General features: G+C 40.4%; 1 protein-coding gene across 2 annotated transcripts; it reads right to left on the reverse strand.

Moving 5' to 3' along the window:
* Positions 1 to 6: 6 nt before the first annotated feature.
* ammecr1 (AMMECR nuclear protein 1) lies at positions 7 to 12,380 on the reverse strand. 2 transcript variants are annotated; one of them, XM_010784370.1, is made up of 6 exons: positions 10,745 to 12,375; positions 6,298 to 6,408; positions 4,990 to 5,104; positions 4,604 to 4,694; positions 4,392 to 4,488; positions 7 to 3,619 (listed from the first exon to the last, which is right to left on the reverse strand). In XM_010784370.1, the coding sequence occupies exons 1-6, from the start codon at positions 11,218 to 11,220 to the stop codon at positions 3,505 to 3,507; spliced, it is 1,005 nt and encodes a 334-aa protein (XP_010782672.1). In that variant the 5' UTR covers positions 11,221 to 12,375; the 3' UTR covers positions 7 to 3,504. The 2 variants fall into 2 exon arrangements, with proteins under 2 accessions (XP_010782672.1, XP_010782673.1); XM_010784371.1 differs by lacking the exon at positions 6,298 to 6,408 and having other exon boundaries at positions 10,745 to 12,380.
* Between the last annotated feature and the right edge of the window lie 1,671 nt (positions 12,381 to 14,051).

Consider the following 14,051-nt stretch of genomic DNA (forward strand, 5'->3'; position numbering starts at 1 on the left):
GGGGGGGGGGGGTGTCTTTTGAAAGGACAGGAAGCCAGGCCCGTGAGCAGCATGTGGGCACGGCCGCTGGCATCTTTGGTTCAGTCGAACATACGAAGGTAACACGAGCTTGAGCATTCCACGAAATATGAGAGCGAACGCACACGGAATGCTGAGGCCGAACTCTAACCCTGGTATGGAACCAAAACACAATCTGCTACAACGAACTACCAATGCCGTTCCATTAAATCCCATGAGGTATCGATGCTTTAAACAGATGAATCAGAACAGAAGCGGGACTATTTTCTTCTGCACGTTCTACGTAAAACATTAGCTCTTCGTCCCATCGTAGGAGATGAATACCTTCAACATAGTTTAAGGTGTTTACGCCTTTGAACCCCCAGAGGGCAAACCATTCAGCAGCTAAAGGAAAAACAGAGGAAGTGCTCTGAGAAAGCAGCATCCAAATATTCCAGGAGAACGGATGCTAATACTGCCACCATCTACCAATCGACCCATAACCTTGATCATCTTGGCCGTGAGGTCAGGCCACAGTGGAGTAATCTAGGGTGGAGGGGGGGGGGGCTTCGCATGGCTTCCTGTCCTTTCAAACCTGCAGGGGTGTTGACTTGCACTGCTAGGAAGAAGAAAAGAAAAACACCTGTTGAACAGATCTGCATATATCAAGGATAGTAAAGGTAACGCATGTAGGATTTTCTCTCAATACCCATTAACAGTACATTCTGTAGCCCCTAGGTTTGCTGTGGGGGCTTTTCCTTCTTCATTATATGGGTAAGAATATCACTCTGTTTTTCCCATAGGGAAGTCGCCCTAACAAAAGCACAGATTCTTCTCTACCGCTCTACGGTGACATCTTCCGGTATTTAACAGTGCGCCGCTATAACTCATTTCGAGACGAAACTCTAAAGAGAAAATCTTACATGCAGCATCTTTAAAGTATGATATGATCGATGAGTCCGCATGACGTCACGAGCGCGTGACCACCCCAATATGAGGTCAGATAGCACCATATTTGTCTTTTAAATCTCTTAATGTTTAATAAGAGCGTCTAAGCCATAGATCAAGCATATCATGGATAAAACCATAGGTCTCATACTCATACGTACATGCAACTGAATACATTGCATGTGTACACAAAGACATATATGTAAAAGAGCATGGTCAATTTGGTTTTGCAGCAGAAGAATTCAGGTTGTGCTGTGTTAAATGGGCCTGGGGATCAAGGCGTGACTGTTCCTCTTTTTCATGTAGTGTATATTTAACAAGGAGATGGTGTTCCCATGGTTTTTACACACTAAGGTCAACGACACCACAGAGCCCCGACAGTATTTTAAGAGAATGTGTTTATGTGGGGCTTTCAAAATCGGAAAGAATGGAGGACCAGCAGCTGGGAGAGCTAACAGGACACTGCAGGCATACAGAAGCCCCCATATGTCTAACTTAGTATTAGCATTCAAGTGAGGAAAGGCCCTTTCCTACACTGTGGTGTGAAGATGGGAGCTGGGAAACCATGGGACAGAGGAACAGTCAGAGCAACATCCGTCGGCCCATCATTTATTAAATCATTAGTTTAAGGCAACACAACTTAAATCTGGGTCATTTCGGGTTACTGTGGATGGAGTGCCAAAAGCCCTTGACATTTTTTGCATAAAGAAAAAATAACCTGTCAGTTAGTAAAGGCTGTTACCAAAAACATGTCAAGTAACGACAACCTCTCACAAAATTCCAGTTGGCAGAACTGAACGCCAAACCCAAAGCGAGCGTCTCACGCCCCTCAAAGACATTCTAGAGAAGTGAATCCAACTAGCCTGATGTGTGTGTGGATGTGACTCACGATTGATAGTAGGATGGGAAATGGCTTCTGAAGTCCTAACAAAGCCCTGGCTTTTTCATAGACTTAAAACAGCAAGGGCACGGATTCTGCTCGAACTAATTCAACAGTGTTTGCTCCAACCTAGTGACACAACAAACATTTCCAGTCCCCACAGTGTGTTAGAGAACGGTGGAGGTGCGGTTTCAACAACTCCATCAGCTTCTAAAAGACGCGATCACATGCACATCTAAAGGACACAGACAGGTGAATCACACACACCTCCTTTGTGCGTCACGTGGTGCATCTTCATTCAAAATGACAGTTTCAATACATCATACTTTGTGAACGAGTGGCAAAATGGTTAGCTAAACTCTGAAGAGGCAAGATAATGTTTCCACGACGACACGGGCAATATACAAGACGGATGACTGAAACCACAGGGTTTGACTAGCATTCAGTGATGGTGTGAGTTTGCATTCAGATGACCCAAAATCCTTTAATTGGTATGCAAAAACTTGGAGCTAAACAAGACTTTTACAAAAGTGGAGTAAAAAGAGAATATGGCTTTTTTTAAAAGCGTGTCCCTGACAAGTGACTCCCTGCCAGTAAGCTTCAGCAGACAGTACATTTAAATGAAATTTGTCATGCACTTTTTTTAATCTAGGGACAAAGGGAGTTGCACCTGCTCCCACATTCCAATGCAGGGAAATCAGACCAACTTGTGTCCCATTTTTGAATAGATAACTAATAAATCCCCTGCACAGACATGATTATCCTCAGACAAAATGGCTTCCTCCACATTTATCTAAAATTTAAAAGAAAAGGGACTACAAGTTCCAACACAAAACACTACAAATACTTAGAGGGGAGGTTTCCAAAAACAAAACAAATATCTGTAGGGAATCTTTAGGTTAAAATCCAATTTCAAAATTTCACTCACTGCTTTCTCCATCTTTTGGAAGACCAAAATATATATATCCACGCACAGAAATATACACACGATTGCGAGCTCAAACGATTAACACTACCAGCAAAAGGGCATCACAATCCTACTATCTATACTTTGGAGAATACAGATCCCAATATATAGTTCCAACTACAACACTACAAGAGTTTACAAAGCTCAACAGTCAATTCTGTTGGGTTTTCTCTATTGAGAGGAATCAGAATAGAGACGACTCAGTCTTTGAAAACTACGTTTTTTGCCTTGCTACATGGCCTGGATAGTAAGATAAAGAATAAAATAAAGAATCATTTCTAAGACAATGATACATTTTTAGCAAAGCCTAAATGATATACGCGCTAGACCAATCCACCGTAAGAGACTTCCTTCCATCCACAGAATCAAACACCTGATTAGGTTTGCTGAAAAGACGTTAAGATTAATAAAATCGAATATTGGTTTCATTTTCAAAAATGTAATGAATAGGGGGGTTATATATATTGGTATACATATGCTGCAAAAACATAACCATGGGCAAAGAAAAATAAATTTGGATTTCTTGCCATGAGCAAATTATGCTTTCGTTGCCACCCCGTTGCCATGTCAACGTCTGGGAGACGGCCAGCATGGCAACGGAAACTATCATCATAAAATGGTACAGTAGTAGAAATAGCTAGACCAGGAAGGGGCGGGCTCTCCTGGGAAAAGGTCCGCAGAGAGGTCCAGTGATTGGTCATGCGGCTCGCTGTCAGGAATAATGGTTGTAGGGTGGTAGAGGGTGCCCGATGCCGTTCTGGTAGTGATGGTGCTGGCGGTGGGCGATGTACTCTGCATAACCCATTGTCAACTTCTCGCTACGGTACCTAGGGACGAGACGTGTTGGTAGAGGCACATGGTCAGCAACTGACACCGAAGCACAGGACCTACTGTCGATGCTGGGCTTAGAACAGCAAACATGTATATGCAATTGTTCCTTAAGATAAAACTCCACATATGTTGAGTTGCACCGTCTCACAATAGGCAGTCTAACGTAAAAATTGATACAACAGAAGTACCAGATAGATCGTCTTTTTACTATCGTGCATTCCTCTACACACGACACGCGATTTGCTCTTTGCTCATCGCAAGGTTTAGTTTCTATGGTTACCTCCTTTGCTAGCTTGCGTTGCTACATACAACTGTTATCTGATTGGTTGCATTCTGAAAGGTCAGCGCAACCAAGGCAAAGGTCAGCGTTTGAACGCAGCACTCTGCAATCATTTTGAGTGGTGAGCTTAGCAAATCTTTAAAAATGTATCCCCTAATTGCAATCAAATTTGTCATCAGCCCCAACCGATGTTGCCTCAAGTAACATCACTTAAGGCAATATATGGAATTTCACATGGCTCTGAAGCCATAAAAGGCTTAATACAACTTATTTCACATAGTAGCAATCCCTAAAACGTATAAACTGTAATGTGCAAAACATCTGTGGAGTTCCCCTATAGGCTACTTGAAAGGCAAAGTATATAATGCATATATACACGTGTCCTTTAAAAGCTTTATATGCAATTTTAGCAATTCTGCTTGGCTGGCGAAACTCTTGCATACAGGATTGTGTGCATCAATCAGATGAAATGTTGAGTGTAATCTTACCTGGTTAACTTAATGGTCTTCCTGAAGTCATTTGTGATGGGAGCTTTGTAACCTCCCTTTCGTAGTAAGGAATCTATGGTTTGAATGTGGTCCCAACCTTGATAAAATAAAAGTTTTAAAAATCTTAACACATTTAGAAAGATCCACATCTACATTATCTTTCTAAAAAAGCAGATGAGGCTGGGATTGTTAGGGGCTAAAATAGATCTCACCTTGCTCCTTTGCAACCTCTGGTAGGTAGGTGGCGGTGCGCTTTGAACCTTTTTCATTGAAAAACTCTATCCTAATACCGTGAACACCCACCTAGAATTCAAGACATGCATCACAAGGACATAATACATTTTTAACCCCATAAATATCTCTATCCAACAAAGGTACATTTATAAAACTAACATGCTGAAATGTTAAATTTTGCCACTTTTTATGCACCTCTTCAAACTTCATGATTAGAATTTGACTAGGCTTAAGATTTGTTTGGTTTTTGCTTTAACAACCTCAAAACATATGGAGGGACTGCTGTCTATTAATAGCAAAAAATGTGAGCAATTTAGCAACAACACTTCTCAATGCAATTGTTTTAACAAACCAAGTCCCTTACCTCCCAGTCAAGGTAATCACCGACGTCTTCAAAGTTGGTGAGAAGAGACACTGAGCAGAAGAGGCGAGGCAGCTCATCCCTTGTCATAGGGGGGAAGCGGCTGTCTTTAAGGGCACTGCAGACATAAAAGCACAAAGAAACCATCTATTACAAGAGGCAATTCAGAAAAGAGTTATAGAAGATAACACTGTATTGGATTGAATTAAGAAACTCTGAAAACTGTTGTTAAATTGAGGGTACATTTCCAACATGTGATGGAGGATGCCCTTTCTCTAATGTAGATGACCTATGGACATACGGGGGCCAGTATAACCGCAGCATGGACTCTGCTCTTTATATTGTTTGTATCTGTACACAGTAAGCAGCCGTCTGTGTTTACAGGTTTTGGACAGCTGTGTTTGACCCTTGGGGCAAAAATGCTTGTGGAAAAAAACGGCCCCGTTTACACTGAAAATAATGACGTGTTTTGTAAGGGGTTGCGTGAAATTTGAATATCAGTAACATATATTTAATTTAGATTTCTAATTTAAACACCAAAGCTGTGTAGTGCCAAACTGGTGTTTAACCCACCAGTCTGATAGTCCACCATTGCGGGTTTAACCCATTTCACTGTGTCTGGACATCCCAATAAACCTACACAAGGACTCTTTATTACAACATTTTTGAATTAAAACAGTTTTATAACAGTTCATACATTACAGTAATAGTTAAGATATTATTACAATTTACTGTGTCAATGCTTGTCCTTTTGATCTCATTCAGGTCATCCAGAATAAATAGACTTATATGAAATACATATAACATTACATTACATTGCATTTAGCTGACGCTTTTATCCAAAGCGACTTACAATAAGTATATAAATGTCATTATTGAAATGATTTGAACATATCTACATCAACTTCTGTTAATAAGATTGCGTTGGTGGCACATTTTAAGCGTAGTTTGTCTGACTTTAATATAAAAGTGCTTACAGGTATACAGTAGACATATCAATGTGTCTTAATACATAAAAAACTAATTATTGACTTTAATAACTTGTTTGAATATTTTTTGATGCCCCAGGACATGGGATCAAAGGAGACACATCGTTACTGCAAGCTACATGAATGAAACAGAACAAAGTAAATACTATAAGAAACAGTACATTCATATTTGTTGCACTCATGTACAGGCAAACAATAAGTTCTGACTAACTGCTACTGTTGGTACATAGTTGCCCATGCTATTGATCTTGACTCCAATAGGTTTGTTGTTTATTTTGATCTAAAGCTTTGAAATATAAAAACAACGTTGCCTTTCTCTTACCTGGTAAGGGTGTACTCCCTGAGTCCTGAGTGCAGATTCATGGCAGAAAATGTACCTATACAACCCCTCAACCGCTTGTCTCTGCCTATTTTCCATGTGACAAACAGCGGGCTGAAAGAAAAGAAGAAGGGCCCATGTTAAAGGAGGTTAACTTTAATAATGTGCACGTCGGATGTACATTTCTGTAAGGTCAAACGTTAATTAGAAACACATGAAGGTTTTTCACACTAGGCAATAGTCACACATTTTTTTAGGGCCATGATGGGTCGTTGGACTATCTGTCAACCAACGACTTAGTAACCGTCTTTTCTATTTGAAAAAAAACGTATAACCCTTCTTAAATGTATGAAAATGTTTTAACTCCACTTTTTAGTATCAGCTCAGCAGCTCGCTTGGAATCTCTGCTGAGGTAGTACTAAAAAAAGGACAGGTACTATCCACAACTTTTCCTAATAGATCCTCATTGTGGATGGCAGCACTAGTTGCGGCTAGGGAGGTCATGAGAACCGACGCTTCGGAACCAAGTAAAAGTCAAGATACTGAAACGTGACAGTATTGGGTTTCAGCAGTACTGTAGTTACCATATTTTAGTATTGATTTACGCCGTTTTTGGCGAGAACCGTGGATGAATCGTTTTTACAGCAATGTAAAATATATATTAATAGGGAATTTTGATCTGTTATACCACTACATGGGATTTATCATGGCCTTTAGTGTTTGCCCGAAGACTCAAAATGTAATCTGAATTGTACTAGTATTTGCTTTGAATACTAAATGTCCTGAGTTGTGACATACCTAGTTGCACAATTGTTGGTAGGTAATGGTATCCCAGTGGATCAGAAGCAAAGTGTGCATAACAGGGAATAGATCTATAAGTATCTAACTATGTATTCCAGGTATTTAACAAAAATTGATTAGCCTCAGTTTGTTAATAGAAATGTCCTTCAAGTTTCTCGACAACTGTTCATCCACTTCACACTTGGCCGGCATATTGCAGAGGACTGAAGGAAGTGCAGTGTCACAACAGTTTATCTGACTCACTGATTTATTGTCACTTTTCCATCGAAGGTCTTGATCTCAGATGCCAAGTCACACACCATTGCAGGGCTCCACTCTTTATCCAATAGTGTTCCCTTTATATGAGCATCAGTTCAGTTTTAAGTGCACCAATTAAAATTCAAAACGCCACTCTAATACTTAAACAAAGTTACTTGTGTAAGTAATTCATTAAAGAAAATCAGTACAACTAGAGAGATTTTGGTTATTTATCTTAACTCATTATTTTCTGACATTTGTTTTGTCTCTTTCAAGTAAACCAGTGTGGAGCTTCTGCATGTTCTGTACTGATACAGCAACTTGGTGATTTTGTTTCTCTCTCTCACTAAAATATTGAAAATGCAAATGTGTAAAGAGTCAAAGAGAAAGGAGAAAAAGGAAAAAAATTAGCTCACAGATTTTCCTCAGTGAATTTTCAATACCAGAACCAATACTTTAACTGCACTGACTTGTACACTTTTAACTTGTTCAATCTATTAAATCTTGAGCTACAAGTCCTATACTTTTAAAAAGGCTGTAAAAAGTCAAATTTTACAAAGGGAAACATACATGAGACAATTTTTCTTTGAACAAATTTGTAATTTTATTTTTAGCTTCTTCACATATAAAACAAATGTGTTACAAAAAAAATTACAAGATCAGATATTGTAAGGTACCAGTAATTAAATAAAAACTTGAATTACAAAGGAAAATAAAATTACTTTTACAGCCAATATTTGCAAAATAGTTTAAAAAAAACATGACTAATGTTCACCGCTGTAACGCTTTATCTCTTACAAATGTTTCACCCTGCATTTCCTGAGGATCTTTGCTCCTTCTCTGTCATTGAGGAAAGGTGTTGTCTTCTGGTGTTCTCAAAAGAGGAATGTACAGGGTTAAAAGAAAAGATTGCTAGTGATATCCATTCAGTAGCACAATGGATAAGATAACCTGTACTGTATTAATGAGTAGCCTGATTGCTAGCTAGCAATTTTTCTTCAAATTGTAATGTTGTAAGTTTAGCTTTGCACATATTCAAAATGAGAGATTATGATATTTGTATCCATGTTAACAAACATAAAATTACACGAATTTTAAATAACAATTACAGTTGCGTTATCAAGTTATATAACTATTGAAGTCAGCTAAAGTAAGCAAGCTAAATAAGCTGACTGGTGGTGATGCTAATTTACCTGTAGCAGGGTCACTGGCTAGCGTGGTCCATTGGTCTTCTGCATTCAAAATGATGCAAATTCCCATAAACTGTATGGTGTGTTGGCAGTCCTTGAGGCATCGACCTTTGCGCGTATATTAAGTTACAGTTCTTATCATGTGAGTCTCTATTGAGAGAAGAATACTTGCTGTTTTTATAAATTCCAACAACATCTAAGCTAGGTAGGTAAACAATACACCATCATGTTGTTCCAAAATTGGCTTAAATTGAAATGATAGTATAACTGTGTCTTAACAAATAATTTGAGTTTTCATAATCTTAGGCCCATGTTAGTTCACTAGCTAACTTTGCAGAACACGGAGTCTATGTCAAATGTTGTAGTTGTTCTGAGGACTTCAAGAATTCAATCTGACAATGCCCCCGAATGAAGGACATGTATGAGCTTCTCAAAACAGTGGTGGGCATTTGCTTACTACAATCCTAGTTTACTTTTTTTCTCCTGAGACCCTCTTGCAATGAGGCAGTAATCCAGATTGCAGAGGTGACATCAGTTTATGTTTAAGGTGTATTGCCTTGAGTTGACATTGGAACTGAGCCTTAAAAGTAAGTGGACTTGTGCATTAATGTATGGACATAGCCATGTGTAGAATTAGGAATGTCTGATATTAACTCCCTAGATAGAGACGTTAGATGATAGTGTGATCTTTTGGGGATACATGTATCTAATTAAAGGCTCAAGTGTACTGTTTTTCTTTCAAAATGTTAACATGTCAGAAGTAGCATTTTAAAAGACCCATTGGTCATACAGTCTTAACCATAAATGCAAAAATGGCACTTTGATGTGAATATGTTTATTAGAAAGAGAATGGGATTGAATTCTATACAAATAAAGTGTATGATGGATTGTTTCATTAAAATACAAAATGTTACTGAAATCACCCCAAAGTTGGAACTTTTTACTTCATCACACAAATTCAAACCGTCATATGGATTTGAAATGACGGCAGCTTTTTCTCCCCCAATACACCCGAAAAGTAAACGTGCTATTGGAATTCCAAATATTTACTTCACAGAGTTTCAAAATCTAAGTAAAACTGCAGCAAAGTCAAACGATTTCATCAAATAAAAAAGGTATTTCTAAAGTGGGGTCGGAATGTTAAAGTGGAGGGCGCAGGAGTGCGGTTACGGGCAGGAAACATACATCGATACCTTGTATGGTTAATATTCCAATGACACAAAAATGGAAAAAGTGTTTAAATAATCATTTAAATACTTAACATTTATATATTTTTTACTTTTATGTATCTTTAAAACTGACAGTACTGTTTGTGTGTTAAATTGGCCGTACGGAACGCTTAAGGATGTTTATTGCTAAGCAATAAACCACCTTTTCTTTGTTGGTTAGTGTTTCACTCGGTTAACGTCAGTGTCGCTAAATTCGACAGTAACGTAAACTTACCAAGCAAAACCGGCTATATAACGTGTCAGTTATCCAACAGGTCTTCTGTCCATTATACCAGAGGGACATTTTCCATTAAATTAATCACCACAAGCTCTGGTTAGCTCCATTGCTAAGATAATGTAGCTTGTAGCTAACAAAGCTTAGCCTGGTATATGGCAGCCAGAGTTCATTGAGGGCAACATAAATAAAAATAATGATACTAATGTTAGTTTTTTATGTGTTTTTTTATTTCATTCTAGCGGCATGAGTGCTCTATTGCAAGTGACACAGCTGGCACTGTTAAACCGAACAAATAAGCGATGTTATCTTACTCGGTCCACCCTTTCTTTCGTTGAGTGTTAGTAATATTAGCGTGTAGCAAACAGGCTTAACGTTAGCTAAAGCCTGTGTTTCTCAAACAGTATAGCAACACGTTTTTTAGTGCCGAATAGCAACGAGTTTGTTGTACCTCGCCTCATGTACATTACTTGGTGTGTTAGGTGTCATAGCATTATAACATCTTATCAAATCATTCATTGTAATGTTAATGCTAGCTCAGTGCAGCGCTAGGCCAGTGCCGACAAGGCCCACAATTCCAACTTAAGCCATGATCGCGAACAGTTAACGTTAAATTCAATATGAATAAAATGTCGTTTCGATGTGACAGTTTGTGCCCTCAAAGCTGAAGCAGAATCCAGAGGCAACCACATGAACTGTGCCGCAAAATATATTTGTTGAGAGAATATACCAATGAGCAAAAAATATGCTGCAAAACAACAAAAGAGACAAATACTCACTAGGGATCATTTGTAAACCTGGGTGTTCTCGGAGGTTGGTATCCGTACAGATGGCAATAAAGCACGTCGAAACAGAAGCAGCACATCTCCGCTGAGACAACCATTTTTCTGCCTCCACTGCCCGAACCGGGTCCCGAGCTGAGATTCGGGGAGAGGCCGGATGAAGAGTAACCGGCCGGGACTGGGGACAGAGCGTTCGTGCCGCTGCTACCACTACTACTACTGCTGCCGCTAACGTTACCCCCGGGTCCCCCCAGGCCGTTGGCTCTGCTCACGTTCGCCGCTGCTGCAACGGTCGCGGAGGAGCCAATCCCCAACTCCGAGCCACAATGTCCGGTTCCTGCCACCCCGCTTCCCGCCCCCACCCCGCCAGGACACCCCGACCCGGGCGATCCCGACAGTTTCTGCTTCTTCACCCCGCAGCACCCGGCCGCCATCTTGGAACAATCTGCACCGACACACCGCTTCCGACCCATAACCGTCACCGCGGGAAGGGTGGGGGGGAACGCCGACCAGACGTAGAAATCCCACTGCGTTGATACGTATGACGGACAGTAATCAACTTTCACTCTTTTATTTTTTTTACGGACGACGAAATAACCGATGTGGTGAGAACACTGCAATGTCACCCTAGCGTTGCCGTTAAAAATGCGTGACTTCGTTACGCAAAATCCATAGCTGGTTAAGCCTTTTTTTCTTGAGTAGTCAGCCAGTCCAGCTTTGGACAACGGTGTTCCAGTGGATCACCGATAACGTCAAATCCCAGTCAAATATGCACTCCTTCCCACGACACCATCCGAGGCGATGTCAGTCAGTAAACATAAAAGTTCAGGGAGTGCACAGTCCGAACAGGCCGCAGTTGTCGGTACCCAGGCGGTCCAGATGTGAAGCTGACAGCCAGTGAGCTGTAGCCCAGCAGCACACCTCTCCTAGTGGAAGCCGGGGGCTGGAGTACGCAGCAGGACCCATACACTTTAGTACCAATTGCGCACAATGCCTGGCCGAGGGTAGCTTATCATTGCACCAGCTTGTTTGCAACTGCCTCACGAACTTCTAATTACACAACAGGCCCAGTATGCTGGAATTCCAGGTTCTAGGATAGCGCAGAATAAAATGGCATCTGACACTGCGGGGTTGGCATGGCACAGTCAAATGCGTCAGCGCCGAGCAAGTCATTTCAATAACGTTGGCCCACAGTTTGCACCTGCATGATGGACCCCGTTAGAAAAGAACCCTCAATAACAGCACCACGTCAAATGCAGAAGTGAACGTTTTCTGTATAGGATGGTTTAGAGGTTGTCATCCGTTTATGGGGATATACATAGAAGAGCATTCTAGTCCGTGAGCCGTGAGAAATCCTCCGGGTTTGGCAACCCTCGCTCCGCACCCGTCTCTCAGCTGCTACCATTCAGTGCTGTCCGGGTAAAGCACTGTGATCATTCGGTGGGCACAGGCATCGCTGTCGTCGGCACGCCGGACCGGATTCAGAAACTGCTTTGCGCCCAGTCCCTACTCATTCTGCGTAGCTTCTTGGGGCATGAAATGTGCAATTCAGAAGGAGTGTACGGAACCGTGTAAGCATGCGCGCTCCCGATGTCCGCATGCATGAAAAAAACTATCCCCAAGCTATAAAAGGCATAGAGCGGTGTTTTTGTTCTGGGTCTTTTCTTTAGATCTTTGATGCAAGAATGTTGAAAAGGGAATTGATTTGCGTATTTCACTGTATCCTTTGTGTCTGTCTCACTCTATGGGTGGAGATAAAGGGTGTTTGCTTTTCAAAAGGCTCCTGTTAAAGTAATTTGTCAAGTTGGTTTAATTCCAAATAGCTTGCATGAAGCCATGTAGGCCAACATTTTATTTCAGGGCTGCTAGAAATTCTATGCCTCATGGCCACATCTTCTCTGGGAGCCTGAAACATTGAATTAATACAAATTAGTTACTTTAATCATATCACAAATGTGTCCTGTGAACTCGACAGGACTCCTGTTGAGTTCTGGAACCTCCTTAATCATTCTCATGTCCTAGACTTTTTTTTTTCATAGCTTCAGGAATATAAATTTGTAACAGTTAAGACAACAGTGACCGAATCTAAAGGACAGCGCTCAAAACACACGATCAGCTGATGATGACCGTCCCCTCATTGGTAAAACATCACAATATAACATCCATTTTAGGGTGTGTTTTCCTTCTCTCTCATGCATTCAAAAATACTTATAATCAGTTAAATACTTACTTTGGTTTAAAGTTTGAAGCACTAGGAAAACAATTCCTCCCTTATTACAGATTCTATGCGCACTTGCCTTTTTCCTATGGTTTTTCATTTGAATTAATGGGACATTTGTAAGGTCTTCTTAGGAGAGATATATTGGATCAAACCTTGTCCCTCTTCAAGTTGTATGGGCCAATATTGATTTTAAAACGTTGGCAAAGCTGCATACTTTGAAAAAAAAATATTTGGCCAAAACAGTTTTATAGTGTCCAAATAATCAGCCCACTACTCCAAACCCCTTTTAAAACTAATGATCACACAGAGCATCAGCAGTTAAAGCCTCACTGAGAGAGAACAGGTTGAGTATATTATTTTTAGACCAATCTTTAATATCCTCAGTGCTATTTTATGTATGTGTGGTAATGATTCTCAGAAAAGCACTGGCAAATATAATTATGTAAATTCTGTAAAATTCCACTGCCAAATGGTGCTTGTGCTTTCGATTAAAGTGGACCTATCATGCTATTTTTAGGCAATAGCATAGGTCTCAGATATATACAAATATATCAAAAACATGTCTATGAAGTGTTTTGCTCAAAATACCAAACAAATCACCCATTCTAGCCATGCCTCATATCCCTCTATTTCACTTCCTGTTTCAAAAGTGCTGATTTGGGGTATAAAGCTTTAAAAAATAAATAAATGAGGGGGATGAGCTCATGCGGGACCCGGCAGCTACTGTCTAAACTAAATACTGCGGTGATGAAACGCCATATCATGGATTATCAAGGATTATTTCTGAAACAGTATGGAGCTCAAAGGCTTTCTCTCTTGCCGGTTATACCACAAGGTGAGTTCCTTTTTATTTCCTGCTTCTTCACACAAATGCTCTACAGTACAGGTTAGCTCTGAGTGTTAGCGATGCTAATGTAAACATGCACCGACCATATTACGGCCAAAACAGTCGGGCATTGTTTCTGATAGCAACGTTTCTGATAGGGCCGTGGGCGTAAAGCCAGCCTACATTTCCGTTATTACGTCATATCGGACGCAAATCTGGATCAGCTCCGTTGTAGCCCCTTTTTTAGAGATTTGGGT

The sequence above is a fragment of the Notothenia coriiceps genome, unplaced genomic scaffold, assembly GCF_000735185.1.
Source record: "Notothenia coriiceps isolate Sejong01 unplaced genomic scaffold, NC01 NC01_scaffold00026393, whole genome shotgun sequence".
NCBI classification, from domain to species: domain Eukaryota; kingdom Metazoa; phylum Chordata; class Actinopteri; order Perciformes; family Nototheniidae; genus Notothenia; species Notothenia coriiceps.